The sequence below is a fragment of the Trichomycterus rosablanca genome, chromosome 7 (assembly GCF_030014385.1).
Source record: "Trichomycterus rosablanca isolate fTriRos1 chromosome 7, fTriRos1.hap1, whole genome shotgun sequence".
Lineage (NCBI taxonomy): Eukaryota > Metazoa > Chordata > Actinopteri > Siluriformes > Trichomycteridae > Trichomycterus > Trichomycterus rosablanca.
Genome location: NC_085994.1, coordinates 25221602 through 25237776, shown reverse-complemented (window position 1 = coordinate 25237776; position 16175 = coordinate 25221602). Strand labels below are relative to the sequence as shown.

General features: G+C 42.0%; 1 protein-coding gene across 1 annotated transcript in view; it reads left to right on the top strand.

Annotated features, from left to right (window-relative positions):
- The window catches only part of LOC134318314 (protein bicaudal D homolog 2-like), a 62369-nt gene that overhangs the window by 37914 nt on the left and 8280 nt on the right, over positions 1 to 16175 (top strand). Inside the window, exons 4-8 of the mRNA XM_062999169.1 lie at positions 1356 to 1511; positions 2374 to 2664; positions 8014 to 8271; positions 8380 to 9129; positions 10452 to 10603. Coding sequence (XP_062855239.1) covers positions 1356 to 1511; positions 2374 to 2664; positions 8014 to 8271; positions 8380 to 9129; positions 10452 to 10603 — 1607 coding nt within the window. The remainder of the gene's footprint in view (positions 1 to 1355; positions 1512 to 2373; positions 2665 to 8013; positions 8272 to 8379; positions 9130 to 10451; positions 10604 to 16175) is intronic.

Sequence of the window (16175 nt, the reverse complement as noted above, 5' to 3'; positions counted from 1 at the left end):
ATCACCCCAGATAATGCAAACTATTGTCCATACAATACCCTGTGTGACCAAAAAAATTTGAATACCTCTTCCAATTAAGGTAAGGTTTTTTAGCCACTTCCATTGTTAACAGATGCATAAAACAGATTTTTTTTATCCGTTAAACTTCATGGCAGTACTTTTATTATGAAGTGCTGTCATGTTAATTTCAACTTTGGTGACACTATTGGGAAAGTTGGGCCCATGAGCTATAATTGCTTAAAATGTATTTGCTCACAATTGTAAGTCACTTTTATATAAAACTGTCAGCTAAATGCCCTAAATGTAAATGGAAAGTGGTTCTTTTGAACAGGCTTATTATTGGCTGATTTACGGTTTCTCTAATTGTATCCATTTCTCTTGTTGTCCTCTTTCTTTTTGGCCTTCCAATGTCTTTTCCAGTTGAGTGTTTTTTTCTCTTAATAATAGGAGCCAATTTACAGTTTGAACATTGGGGTCAGTCAAGTCGTGGTTTGACAGGTTTGGACAACACTAGTGTCCCTAACCCCAACGAACACCTTTGGGATGTATTGTATTTTTTTTTTAATGCATTTTCTCCCTATTTTTCTCCCGATTTAGCACACTCAATTTTGTCTTCCGCTGCTGAGAGATACCAGATTGCATCCAAGGAGAGAACGCTGCTGTACACGCCTCTTCCGACACATGCACAGCTTTACTCTTCTCGTCCCTGCATTCTGCACAGGCATCTCTTTGGCCAAATAGGGTCCTTACACAGCGTATGAAGACCCACCCATAGTCCGGCCCCCACCCTGCAGATATGGTGGCCAATTAGTATCTGCTGCAGGCACTGCCAATTATGCCCGCCACATGGCGCTCAGCCGGCCAGTGGCAACACCGAGTTACGAACCGAGGAGTTCAGAAACTTGGTGCTGGTGTGCTAGCGAAATATCCCGCTGCGCCACCTGGGTGCCTATGTATTGTATTTTTGATTGTGAGCAAGGCCCTCATGTTCACCATCAGTGCCTGCTCTTCTTACTAAAAGAAATAGGCACCAATTCTTCTATACAAAAAATCTTGTTGAAAGTCTATCCATAAGAGCAGCAGCTGTTATAGTAGTAAAGGAGGATAACTCTATGGATTTGGAATGAGATGTCCAACAAGCTCATGTTTGAGTGTCCACATACTTTTAAACATATAGTGAATTACACTCAACGTACTACCGTAATATGTTTAGTTTTCTGTTACTGGATAATAACATCAATAACAACAGTAACTGAATCAATTCATTTCAAAATGAGTTACATCTGGCCACAGTCATTACTGATGTGTGCTTGTGAGTTTTATGTATTTACTAGAATGTTATGCAATTTTTGTAGGTGGAGTTTGAGGGCCTGAAGCATGAGATTCGTCGCCTAGAGGAGGACATGCAGTTCCTGAACGGTCAATTGGAGGATGCCATCCGTCTGAAGGAAATAGCGGAGAGGCAGCTAGGGGAAGCTTTGGAGACCATCAAGACTGAGAGAGAGCAAAAGGCAAGAGCTGTAGTGACAAAGCAACATGGACAATAAACAAATCTTTACTTGTTCTTTACTGGATCTATTTGTCACTTGTGGCTCACTCCTGTGCACACAGTGGCTGCTCTAGTTGTTTGTTGTATAAAACTGATAACACTGTTCGTAATGTTTTTGCATTATTATCTACCACCACTTTATCCTAGTTAGGGTCACAGTGGGTCCAGTTTCCTTGGAATTGCTGGGCGAAATGCTTTGTTAGGAATTATTTGCAATATGTGGGACCCCTTTTTGCTCATCATCAGACAAGTTGGGGCCATAGATTAATGCTATTAAAACATTAGATTTCTGTTCTTGGCTGAGAGTGAAAGCTAATGTAGTCTTCTGCTCTTGCGGCCTATTGGCATCAAAGGTAGACATGGTGTGTTTATTTCTTTTACAAAAGCCCCAAAAAAGTCTGAGCACCATCTGACCTTCATTAGCAAAGTATTTACACTCGCAAAACCACTCATTATTTTTTTGTTTTGGTTTTTGTACCATGTTGTATAAACCAACAACCATGCCATGATCAAAGTCACTCTGATCACATCATTTAATGTAATGTCTGTCTTTCAAGCATTGCTGTGATGTCACATGCTTATTGGATACAGAAATAAAGGAACAGGTGTTCCTAATAATACTAACGTGCCATGGTAGGGTTAGGGTATGCCGGATATGGCCCAGTTTTTACCCCTGATGCCTTTTCTAATGCAGCCCTCCTTATTTTTATCCGGTCTTTGAGACCAGCATTGAGAGTGCTCTAACAGGTGCACCCCCCATAAGTGAGTGAACGGAAGCATAATCTGAATCTTACTAATGTATTGCATCTCGTTTCTTTTCCCAGGCTGCACTGAGGAAGGAACTATCTAACTATATGAGCATCGGAGACAACATGTACCACAATCCTTTGAGCATATCTCTGGATGGGCTGAAGTTCAGCGAAGACTCAATGATCGAGCCCAACAACGATGTTGGCTATGAGAATGGCTTTGATAAGATCCCCAACGCTGACGACAACCGCATCTCCACACCTAAAAAGAATGCACTGTTTCATCCAGCTCCCAGCCTTGTGGATGACCTGCTGAGTGAACTGAACATCTGTGAAATCCAGAAGCTCAAACAACAGCTTGTACAGGTACTGGGTCATGATCAGACACAATGTTGGTCTATACATATACTAATGTGTGTATTGCTGGTGTTTCTGTATAAGAGAAATCTTGTTTTAATTTATGTACAGTGTATCACAAAAGTGAGTACACCCCTCACATTTCTGCAAATATTTTATTATATCTTTTCATGGGACAACACTATAGAACTAAAACTTGGATATAACTTAGAGTAGTCAGTGTACAACTTGTATAGCAGTGTAGATTTACTGTCTTCTGAAAATAACTCAACACACAGCCATTAATGTCTAAATGGCTGGCAACATAAGTGAGTACACCCCACAGTGAACATGTCCAAATTGTGCCCAAAGTGTCAATATTTTGTGTGACCACCATTATTATCCAGCACTGCCTTAACCCTCCTGGGCATGGAATTCACCAGAGCTGCACAGGTTGCTACTGGAATCCTCTTCCACTCCTCCATGATGACATCACGGAGCTGGTGGATGTTAGACACCTTGAACTCCTCCACTTTCCACTTGAGGATGCGCCACAGGTGCTCAATTGGGTTTAGTCCATCACCTTTACCTTCAGCTTCCTCAGCAAGGCAGTTGTCATCTTGGAGGTTGTGTTTGGGGTCGTTATCCTGTTGGAAAACTGCCATGAGGCCCAGTTTTCGAAGGGAGGGGATCATGCTCTGTTTCAGAATGTCACAGTACATGTTGGAATTCATGTTTCCCTCAATGAACTGCAGCTCCCCAGTGCCAGCAACACTCATGCAGCCCAAGACCATGATGCTACCACCACCATGCTTGACTGTAGGCAAGATACAGTTGTCTTGGTACTTCTCACCAGGGCGCCGCCACACATGCTGGACACCATCTGAGCCAAACAAGTTTATCTTGGTCTCGTCAGACCACAGGGCATTCCAGTAATCCATGTTCTTGGACTGCTTGTCTTCAGCAAACTGTTTGCGGGCTTTCTTGTGCGTCAGCTTCCTTCTGGGATGACGACCATGCAGACCGAGTTGATGCAGTGTGCGGCGTATGGTCTGAGCACTGACAGGCTGACCTCCCACGTCTTCAACCTCTGCAGCAATGCTGGCAGCACTCATGTGTCTATTTTTTAAAGCCAACCTCTGGATATGACGCCGAACACGTGGACTCAACTTCTTTGGTCGACCCTGGCGAAGCCTGTTCCGAGTGGAACCTGTCCTGGAAAACCGCTGTATGACCTTGGCCACCATGCTGTAGCTCAGTTTCAGGGTGTTAGCAATCTTCTTATAGCCCAGGCCATCTTTGTGGAGAGTAACAATTCTATTTCTCACATCCTCAGAGAGTTCTTTGCCATGAGGTGCCATGTTGAATATCCAGTGGCCAGTATGAGAGAATTGTACCCAAAACACCAAATTTAACAGCCCTGCTCCCCATTTACACCTGGGACCTTGACACATGACACCAGGGAGGGACAACGACACATTTGGGCACAATTTGGACATGTTCACTGTGGGGTGTACTCACTTATGTTGCCAGCTATTTAGACATTAATGGCTGTGTATTGAGTTATTTTCAGAAGACAGTAAATCTACACTGCTATACAAGTTGTACACTGACTACTCAAGTTATATCCAAGTTTCATGTCTATAGTGTTGTCCCATGAAAAGAGTTAATGAAATATTTGCAGAAATGTGAGGGGTGTACTCACTTTTGTGATACACTGTATGTATTGTGGTACATAAGGATGGTGGCTTAACAGTTAAGGTACTGAACTGTTAAGCCACCATCCTCACGCACCACATTACATAGAGAAACAACCAGCCTTCAGAACATACCTTTTGCAGAACTCAAAGCATCTTCTGGTGGCCCTGCAAAAAGCATATTCTGGTGTTTTCCAATTAAAAATATACGAATTATGATAAGTAATAAACAGTCTTAACAGACTGTATGTTCAGCAATTCATATACAAACACGAATGTGGTATTTAGCTAATTGCTGTCTTCTCAAATAAACCCAGTAAATGATAACAATTGCAAATAGGCAATTATTTGATTATTGTGACTGGCCACCCAAAGTTCAGTGTACTAGTTTGTGCAAGTATCAAATGTCTTGAATATATTATAACAATAAATCTGGTCGCTCAGGTGGCGCAGCGGTAAAACACGCTAGCACACCAGAGCTGACATTTTGAACTCCTTGTTTCAAAACTCAGCTCTGCCATCCGGCTGGGCTGAGCGGCTATATAAACAACGATTGGCTGTTGTTCATACAGAGAGGGAAAAGCCGGATAGGGACCTTATAACTGATGCAGTTACGACCTCTGCTAGCTGATTGATGGCGTCTGCACAGAGTTGAGGGATAATGCGATCAGGGTGTGGCTCTCCATGCACAAAGCTGATCTGCATGTGAACTCGCCTTGTGCAGGTGAAAAGATGCAGTCGGCTACTGCACACATGTTGGAGGGGGCATGTGTCAGTTTGCTCTCCTCAATCGGGGCGGGGGTCAGCACCAGTAGAGAGGAAGCATAACGCAATTGGGTAAAAATTTGACCCGCTAAAAAAATCGGGAGAAAAAGGGAGAAAATGCATAAAAAAATAAATAAAATAACAATAAATATGTCAAATAAATGTTCTGTTTTGATTGGCTAATGGCAACACGGAATAAATCCTATTAGTGGAGCTTGAGTCTAGCTTCATGGCCACACCCCATTCCTGGTGACAGAGCTCTGTCATCTGTTAGCAAATCGACCAAAGACTGTTAACCTCGAAACCCAGACTCATTGTATGCTAGTCCGCCAGTTTGTATTGATGTGTTTTTGTTTCTGTGTGTTTATCTCATAGCATCATTTTGTTAAAAAAATTAAGGACATGTTTAATTGCAGCCAGTCAATTCTGCATATTTGTCAGCACATCTGTATGCTCATCTGAATTTTGTCTTTAAGAAGCCCTCGCTGTCCTCTCCTTAGGTATGCTTTTGGCTACCGGCTAATCAGATGTTGTTTAATGTGCATTCGGGTCAAGTCTGGACATGTCAGCTGTAGCAAAAAAACAAGCCTTTTATTGCCCTTAATAAATCTTGAATTGGTATGATTTTATGGTGGAATGCAGTGTGAGCTTTATGTAGCAGGACCCATGTCTTACAAAAAGTTCCACCTTTAACTCATCAGCCACAGAATATATTAGGCCAAAAGTCCTGGAGTCATCTCCATGTTTTGTTGGCACATGAAAGATGAGCCTTGGTGTTCTTTTAGGTCAGCAGTCATTTTCACAAAATCCAGACCGTTAGATTTTAAAGACTTTGTTTTGCATATGTATTTGAATCTCTTTAGAATGGCATTATGTGATAGACTTTCTAGCCTGCTTCAGGCAGGTTCTATTTAACTGATGTTTAAATTCGACAGGTCTGGCAGTAATCATGCCTGGGTGTCGCTAGTGAAATTAAACCCAATTGTCAACTAGTAGATAAGTGGGCAATTACTTTTTCCACATAGAGCTAAACAACATTTTTCCTTCACTAAATGAATTCATCTTCTTAAACATTCTGGGTTTACTTGGGTTATTTTTGTCTAATATTAAAAGTAGTCTAATGAGCTGAAACATTTAAGTGTGACAAATATGCAAATATAGAGGAAACTGGGAGGGGGCAAATACTTTTACACAGCCCTCTGTATACGTAGCTATAATTTGCAGGAATATTTATTAATAAATCCAGACAAAGCCTCTATTGTGGGGTCATATTTGCTTTTTAATAAAGTATAAATGAAGGTGAGTGAGTGTTTGAAACTTGATAGTAAAACATCTTTCTAAAATAGCATCATGTTGCATTTTGATGTGCCGAAGTAACCAAGTACCGCACCCACATCTCTGTGTGTGGAGTGAATGAAAAAGATTTGTTCAGAAAGGGAAAATACGAATGTTTAGTTTATGGGGTAGTGGAGGGAGGCATAGCGGTACAAAACTGAACATGGTTTTTGCTATATTGTGAATAACATGGTAAGCACAAAAATTTTATACCAAAATCTCTGGCCTCTGAATAAATGAGGAGCTTGTTTTTGCAACTCACCTTGACTAGACAGGTTTATCCATTCCCCCTCAGACACAGCCAGTCATGTCTAGATGCCCAACAGGCTGATAGCACTGCTAGATTCAAACCCCAGCCTAATAGCTTTTCATATAAATCATGGGGAAGTATCCTTTAGTTTTAAAAGAAAAATACTCATCCCCAAACTTTTCCTATTATTCTGTTTTTTTTTTTTTTAAACTGCTTTTTACTGCTTATAGTCTTAAGTTTTTATTAGCATTCCAAAATGAACCTCTATAAGCACAGCTATAACATTAAAACCACCTCCTGGTTTCTACACACACTGTCCATTTTATCAGCTCTACTGTACCATATAGAAGCACTTTATAGTTCGACAATTACTGACTGACTGTACTCCATCTGTTCCTCTGCATGCTTTTTAGCCTGCTTTTACCCTGTTCTTCAATGGTCAGGACCCCCACAGGACCACCACCTAGCAGGTATTATTTAGGTGGTGGATGATTCTCAGAACTGCAGTGACACTGACATGGTGGTGGTGTGTTAGTGTGTGTTGTGCTGGTATGAGTGGATCAGACACAGCAGCGCTGCTGGAGTTTTTAAATACCATGTCCACTCACTGTCCACTCGATTAGACACTCCTACCTAGTTGGTCCACCTTGTAGATGTAAAGTCAGAGATGATCGCTCATATATTGCTGCTGTTTGAGTTGGTCATCTTCTAGACCTTTATTAGTGGTCACAGGACACTGCCCATGGTTTACTGTTGGCTGGATATTTTTGGTTGGTGGACTATTCAGCAGTGACAGTGAGGTGATTAAAAACTCCAGCAGCATTGCTGTGTCTTATCCACTCATACCAGCACAACACACACTAACACACCACCACCATGTTAGTGTCACTGCAGTGCTGAGAATGATCCACCACCCAAATAATACCTGCTCTGTGGTGGTCCTGTGGGGGTCCTAACCATTGAAGAACAGGGTAAAAGCAGGCTAAAAAAAGTATGTTGAGAAATAGATGGGCTACAGTCAGTAATTGTAGAACTATAAAGTGCTTCTATATGGTAAGTGGAGCTGATAAAATGGACAGTGAAAGTAGAAACAAGGAGGTGGTCATAATCTTATGCCTCATCGGTCAGGGTACTGTAGCAACATTTGGATTTTAACAGTGATCTGCTGACTAACCATTTGAGAGAGCTATGGGCAATAAGAGAAAATTAATCATTCTTGAAAATGACCATTTTATCAATGTTCTTTAGTGTTGCCTTGTCCTTATAAAGACATTTTCTAATAAATACAGAACAAAATAATGCAATGAACCACTATTTATCTTTTTTGGTCAGGTGGAGCGGGAGAAGGTGACATTGCTGTCAACTCTGCAGGACTCACAAAAGCAGCTGGAGCAGGCGAACGGGGCTCTGTCTGAGGAGCATGAAAAGGTGAGCCGCCTCACTGAAAACCTGAATGCCATGCGCAAGCTTCAAGCCAGCAAGGAGCGGCAGTCTGCTTTGGATAACGAGAAGGAGCGCGACAGCAACGAGGACAGCGACTACTATGAGGTGGACATCAACGGGCCTGAAATTCTCGAATGCAAGTACAAGGTAAGAACTAAACATTTTGGAGTCATTGTGCATGTTTCTATTGGTGCTATGTTACTTTTTTTGTAGAATGAAACCATTTCCCTGACTTGCCCTCTCTTGAAATTCCAGGTTGCTGTTTCTGAAGCGGGTCACCTGAAGGAAGAACTGAAGACGCTGAAGACTGAATATTCTGCCTGCCGGTCACAGCTTGAAGAGGACCGAACCCGATTAGAGACCCAAGTAGCATCGCTGCACTCTGAGCTGAGCACCCTCGAGTGCAGTAGTCGTGCAGAGCGAGAACAGGTGGCACGATTGGAGAAAGAGTTACGCAAGGCAAGCGAGGCAGCTGGTGAAAGCCAGGGCAGCTTAAGCGTGGCACAAGATGAGCTGGCTACATTCAGCGAGGAGCTTGCCAACCTGTACCACCATGTTTGCATGTGCAACAACGAGACGCCCAGTCGTGTCATGCTCGACTTTTACCGTGAAGGGAAAGCTAATACTGGTACCAACGGCAACAATCGAGGCAGCCCTGAGGGACGTGGACGTCGTTCACCCATTCTACTGACACGTGGTCTTTTCCCCAACTCTGAGGCTGAGTCCCCATCCCCTGTCTCCTCCCCAGTTGCTGACCCACGCAAGGAACCTATGAACATCTACAACCTAGTGGCTATCATCCGTGACCAAATAAGACACCTGCAGCTGGCCGTGGACCGCACCACAGAGCTGTCACGTCAGCGTCTGGCCTCTGCTGAGCTGGGCTCTGCTATTGATCGGGACCATGAGGCCAGTGTGGACGAAATCCTCAAGCTCAAGTCACTTCTCAGCACCAAAAGGGAACAGATTGCCACCTTGAGAACCGTCCTAAAGGCCAACAAACAGGTTAGCATTCAGGATTATTTACAGATTAATGAAGTTATTACTGATTGCATGTGTTTTTTTATTGTTGTTTTGCAGTAGAGGTAGCTTGGGTGGTTTTGCTGATTTGCTAGACCAGTTGGTAAAACAGATATAGTCATAAGCAACTTGTTAACAGTGTAAACAAACAACATCAAGTTCCAGAAAGCAAAATATACACTACACAGAATCCACATGAACAAAGTGATGTGTAGGCATACCCTGCATACCAATTCCTGGATTCTCTCCAGCACTCATTGTTTGAGCATTGTCTTGTTTCATTTCTTTATTACTTGTGTACACTTTATTTCTGTAAAAAAAAGGCTCATAAAGAGCAGTTGATCAAGTGATCAAAGCAATCCCTCAGATGCTAAGATGGAGAGTAAAGTGCTATCTGACTTCATTTTGTCAGAAGATTTGAGTTAGCCTTACAAGGTACCGACAGTGGTACACATCACATAGTGTGGAGATTGCATAACGCAGCAGCCCTGTTTGAACGTTCCTTTCTGAAACACGGCCCACGGTGTTTGTGTGGATGCCTGAATAGGTTGGTGGCTCAGCTGAGATCGGAATTCATGAGTTTAAACACTGCATTGCCACCCAATGCCTCTATTTAAATAGCATTTACACTGTATTAGGTGTTATAAGTGACCTAGATATAATTTACAGTATACAAGAGAAAGTGCATAGATTTATATGTATAGGCATCTATTGATTTGGTATTTACAGGAATAAAACCCTGTGGATACGGAGGTCCTCAAAGCTCTAGTTACTAGCTGGACACTACATGTTGCACTGCCCTTGTGCTTGTAATTTTTAGTGTGTCTTCAGACTACCCAGTCATGCACTAGTCTTGCACACACAAAAGGCATTATTTCTGCTGCAGTGTTCCATGTTTACACAATTGAGCAGACACATTGCCTCAAACATACACCGATGAGGCATAACATTATGACCACCTTCCTAATATTGTGTTGCTCCTCCTTTTGCTGCCAAAACAGCCCTGCAACTGCAATGCACTGTGTATTCTGACACCTTTCTATCAGAACCAGCATTAACCTCTTCAGCAGTCTGAGCTACAGTAGCTCGTCTGTTGGATCGGACCACACAGGCCAGCCTTCACTCCCCACGTGTATCAGCGAGCCCACACACAAAAACGAATAGCTGCTGTGCAAGTGTTCGCATAAGAGCCATCATTTTTCAGAATATAGGTAGTTAATATCACAAACTAATAAGGTAAAAGAGTTGATTTCACTACCTTGTAAATACTTTGTACCCGTTTGTCAATAATGTATTCTGTATTCCAGACTGCTGAAGTAGCACTGGCCAACCTAAAGAGCAAGTATGAGAATGAGAAGGCCATGGTGACAGAGACCATGATAAAGCTGCGCAATGAGCTGAAAGCCCTGAAGGAGGATGCTGCCACCTTTTCTTCCCTCAGAGCCATGTTTGCAACCCGGTATGGAACGCAACCACACCACTTCCACTTAGGTTTACGCTCATATATACTCATGCATATATCACTTACAAACCACTACATTGTGCAGCATTTTTAATCTTCCAGCTATTTAGGCTTTAGATGTGCAAACTACCAGTATTATGATCAACACAAGTTTTGTGACCTTTGGCCTAATTTGAAAAACTAATAAAACATTATATATGCAAATGGATATTGAGCTTGTGAGGTTTAATGGTAAGAGCCATGCTGGGCTGGTAACAGTTGGGTCAGTAGAGTTTCAAGGGTATTTGTGATTCCAGGCTGGGTTCACAAAAACAGAAGGTGCATGGCGTTGCGTGAAGGGCATCCGGTGTAAACAGTGTCAAATCAAATATGCGGTTGAATTATTCACAGTGGCAACCCCCTACTGAAGCAGCCAAAAGAAATCATCATCACAGTAACTTAACGTGTCCTTTATAAAAAAAGTTAAATAAGGCATTTTTATTCATTGGTTTAATTTTATATCATAAAAATGTGTTCCATAATTGTGTTCCAATTGTAATTATCCATAATTTTTGCACAAAATATTTTTCATTCTTTTAAAAAAATGTGTAGGTATTTGTGAACCTACATTTGTGAAATAAACACATTTGTGGTTTGTCCATTTTAAATCACATTAGATAGAAGGTGTCAGTTTTGTTAGTGGACCCACGTAGCCACATTCATTCATCAGAACAAAACTGGATTACGGATGCTTCTTATATGGATTAGCCCGAAGATCATACCTCAAGAGTATGAACACCATACTCCATCTAGGCATCAGAGTTGCCTTAGGAGCATACCGCACCTCTCCCATCCCAAGCCTCTACATAGAGGCACAAGAACCCTCTCTTGAACTCAGAATAATGGGCGACACGGTGGCTAAGTGGGTAGCACTGTCGCCTCACAGCCAGAAGATCCTGGGTTCGATCGGTCCAGGTCCTTTCTGTGTGGAGTTTGCATGTTCTCCCCGTGTCTGGGGTTTCCTCTGGGTTTCCTCCAGTTTCCTCCCACAGTCCAAAGACATGCAAGTGAGGTGAGTTGGAGACACTAAATTGTCCAAGACTGTGTTTGATATAAACTTGTGAACTGATGAACTTTGTGTAATAAGTAACTACCGTTCCTGTCATGAATGTAACCAAAAGTGTAAAACATGACGTTAAAATCCTAATAAACAATCAGAAATATGGGCAACCCCAGAAACCCAGTATACAATATAATACACCCATCACGTCCCCCAACCCGAAATGACAGACACAATAAGATTCAACCATTTGGGATTCGAATTAAACCATACATAGATGACCTAAAACTAAGTCCAAATATAATAGCCCAGAACCCTCACAATATCATACATCCTTGGGAAATCATCATCTTAGACATTGCAAACAAGAGGAAACCATAAAATACATTTTTACACAAGACAACACAAGAACCTACCGTGCAGCCATAAAAATGAAAATATAAAATGGACCAAAATATAAAGACAAGATAAAATAAACAGAAACATAATACCTATTTTTTGCCATTAAATGACACAAACCCAAATAAATAAATGTTAATGGAGCCAAATGTAAAGCAGGACAAAGAGAAAGGTATAAGTATACTGATGTTGTTTTGATATTTTGACAAATGCTCAGCAGAGAAAAAGCAGTTTAAAAGCTGCAATAGTGATTAGGGAGTGGGGGGTTGTGGACCAAACATAAAAATTCAAGTAATGGAAGGTAGCCATGGCTAATTATTGGCAGTTTGATCGACACATACATAGGAGAGAGATGGACATGTTCGTGTGCTTGTTCACCCTATGCTTTCCAGGCACGTCTGAATGTGCTTATTTCTCAAAAGGAAAACCCACTTGGCATTCGTAGATAATTTGTGTGTGCACACTTGTCTAGTTCAGTCTTTCTTTTCTTTATTATTTCATTCCCTTTTCTTTGTTTCTATTGCTCTTTTCAATTCACCCCCCTCTCATTTCTCACATAGTTCGTTTCTGGAGCATGCCAGTTCCCATGTGGACTGTGAACAGCTGAGGGGGTGTTTGCATTTAAATCCCCTGTAGACATGCAGCTTCTTTTTGCCTGGGCTGAATGAAGTGGCCATGCCTTACAATGGGACCCCACCCAGTCCCTCGGTGCCCCAGAGCTCTGCTTTATCTTTTTCTCTCTCTTACACACACACTTGGTTGTTTTGGTGGCCCCAGCTCTCTTTTTCCCGGGAAAATTGTACCCACCCCCATTTCTTTTGACCGGAGGTTCCCAGGAGAAGACTGTGTCTAATAGAGCCTTATTGATCTTTATTGTCCATTGGCGTTCATGTCTGGGTCAGATTGCTAGTGCACACACTGACACCGACTCTTGTTTTCACTTATAGACAAGAGGGGGTATGTTTGCATTGTCTATAGCAAAGCTGCATCACAACAGGGATCAAAGTTTGTCCTGGTGGGAAACTAAGAGAAGCAATCGGTTAATAAAACACTGTGTAGCCAGTAGTATAACATTGTCTGCACAACTCCTTCCAGCTGACCAGTAAGGGTAAAGCCCTCAGCAAAATGAGTCGTTCTCGACTCATTTGTGCCAGTCACCCAGTTACCCAGATGTTTTTGTTTGACCAGTTTTTTATCCCTGGAAACAATCTTTTGTATTTTTTTAAACATTTAAAGGTCAAAAGTTTGTCATTTTCTTAAAAGGATTTGTAAACATGAACAAAAAGCCTTAAATTAAAAATGTTACTGTTTTTAGATCAGGTGGAATTGCTTAAGATCTAGAGACTAGATAAGACAGAAAGCACATGATCAGCCATAACATTAAAACCACCTCCTTGTTTCTACACACATTGTCGATTTCATCAGCTCCACTTACCATATAGAAGCACTTTATAGTTCTACAATTACTGACTGTAGTCCATCTGTTTCTCTGCATGCTTTGTTAGCCCCTTTTCATGCTGTTCTTCAATAATCAGGACTCTCCCAGTACCACTACAGAGTAGGTATTATTTGGGTGTTGGATCATTCTCAGCACTGCAGTGACACTGACATGGTGGTGGTGTGTAAGTGTGTGTTGTGCTGCTATGAGTGGATAAGACACATCAATGCTGATGGACATCTTACTGTCACTGCTGGACTGAGAATAGTCCACCAATCAAAAATATCCAGCCAACAGCGCCCCGTGGGCAGCGTCCTGTGACCACTGATGAAGGTCTAGATGATGATCAACTCAAACAGCAGCAATAGATGAGCGATCGTCTCTGACTTTACATCTACAAGGTGGACCAACTAGGTAGGAGTGTCTAATAGAGTGGACATGGTATTTAAAAACTCCAGCAGTGCTGCTGTGTCTGATCCACCACCTAAATTATACCTGCTCCGTGGTGGTCCTGTGGGGGTCCTGACCATTGAAGAACAGCATGAATGCAGCCTTAAAAAGTATGTAAAGAAACAGATGGACTACAGTCAGTAATTGTAGAACTACAAAGTGCTTCTATAGAAGCTGATAAAATGGGACAGTGAGTGTAGAAACAAGGAGGTGGTTTTAATGTTATGGTTGATCAGTGTATGTTGGCAATATTTAAACCTATGCAGTGTCATACAATTGGAACCAAAAGTCATTAGTGTAAGCATCTTGTTTTATTGCAAATCTTAAAATTAGCATACCAATTTAAGTAAAAGGGTGCTCAGTTGCCACAGTTGCCTGTTATGCTAGCCTACCACCTTGAGCACACATCTCAGCTGTTATTGGTCGGCCAGCTGTATACACAAGGGGGAGATGGCTGAAGTCCTGCGACAGCTTTGTGCCCTGTCCAGGATATTCATGTCTTGCACTCAACCACGACCTTGACTAGGATAAATTCACAGATAAAAATGAAATAAAAAACATTTTTTTTTTTTTTTTGTATGTTCCCCCTTTTGTTGTAATGGCATCATTCAATCTGGCATTGTCTCCACAAGACAAAACATGATAATCAGTGATATCCCAGTATGATTTTCAGTTTTTCAAATGGCATCTTGTAATGTTACTGAATGCCTGGTTTTCTTAGTCTTGAAGTGCTCCCATAAATGCTCAGTGGGGTTTTACATTAGATGACAGTGCAGGAAAGTCCATGACAGTCGGAACTGCTCTGCTCTTTAAATAAAGCTTTTACGTTTTAGGTTTTTCCCCCCTAATCTAGTCGTGTCCAATTACCTTGATTGCGTCCTCTATACTGATTTGACCCTTCACCGCTGACTGAGGACGCCTCTCAACTGACATACGCCCCCCTCCAGCACGTACAGTCAGTACAGACTGCATTTTTCACCTGCACGAGTCGAGTTCATACACTTGAAGGGCACTGTGTATGGAGGGCCACACCCCCATCAGCATTATTCCTCAGCCCTGTGCAGGCGCCATCAGTCAGCCAGCAGGGGCTGCAGTTGCACCAGTTATGAGGACCTCTGATTCAACTTTCTTACCCTCTAACCCTGAACAACAGCCAATCGTTGTTCATGCTGCCACCCAACCCAGTTGGAAAGGCAGAGCTGAGATTCGATACGATGTATTCGAAACTCCAGTTCTGGTGCGCTAGCGTACTTTTACCGCTGCGCCACCTGAGCCGCCAAGGTTTACGATTTTTTATTAATTTAAAAATAATTTTTAGTTTAGAGTCTTCTGGGAAGGTATTTTAAACAAGATTTTGTAGTGTGCCTGTGGGAGTTCATGCCCGTTTAGTCAAAAGAGCATTTGGGAGGTCAGGCACTGATGTCGAGCTAGACTGTTTAGTGACTTTAGGTCAGGCATCTGTGTGGGCCATTAGAGTTCTTCTGCACCTTGTGGACCAAGATTTAAACCTGAGCTCTGATCACTGTCTGTGGAATTTGGTATGTTTTCCTTTTTGTCTGCATGCATTTTCTCTTACCTCTCATACAGGCAGTTAGGGTGGCCTGTATGAGAGCAAGAAGGTCCTGGGTTCGATCCGGGTCCTTTCTGTGTGGAGTTTGCATGTTCTCCCAGTGTCTGTGTGGGTTTCCTCCGGAGGCTCCGGTTTCCTCCCACAGTCCAAAGACATGCAAGTGAGGTAAATTGGAGATACTAAATTGTACTGCTTCGAGGTATAAGGTGTTGTGTGGTGTCCTTAGATAGCTTGGCACTCCATTCTGGGCATATTATTGCCCTTCACTTAGTGTCACCAGATAGTGCTGAAACCACTTTGTTTAAAATTAAGTGCAATTAATGAGAAAAGAATGTGTAAAAATTATTTATGTTGTATTTAATGTATTTAAATAGTATGGAAAAAGTATAAAACGTAGAAAATACTGCCAAAAGTACAATAAATGGATTATGAGCCTGCAAGTAAAGCTTTTTATTTAGACTCCAGCACACGTTTCTACACATTGCCAGCTTTAGATATAACTGCCTGTTATTAGCTGGGGGAATCAGTTTTGCAATTGTAAAACGTGACTCCCATGTTTGGAAAAGAGCTTGTTCTGTAAACATATGCCAAGGGCAAGGGAGTATCAATTTATGACAGTTTTAAAGGCGTGGTATGTTGGGTGGAAACTTGGTTACCCGAGGCACTAGTACTG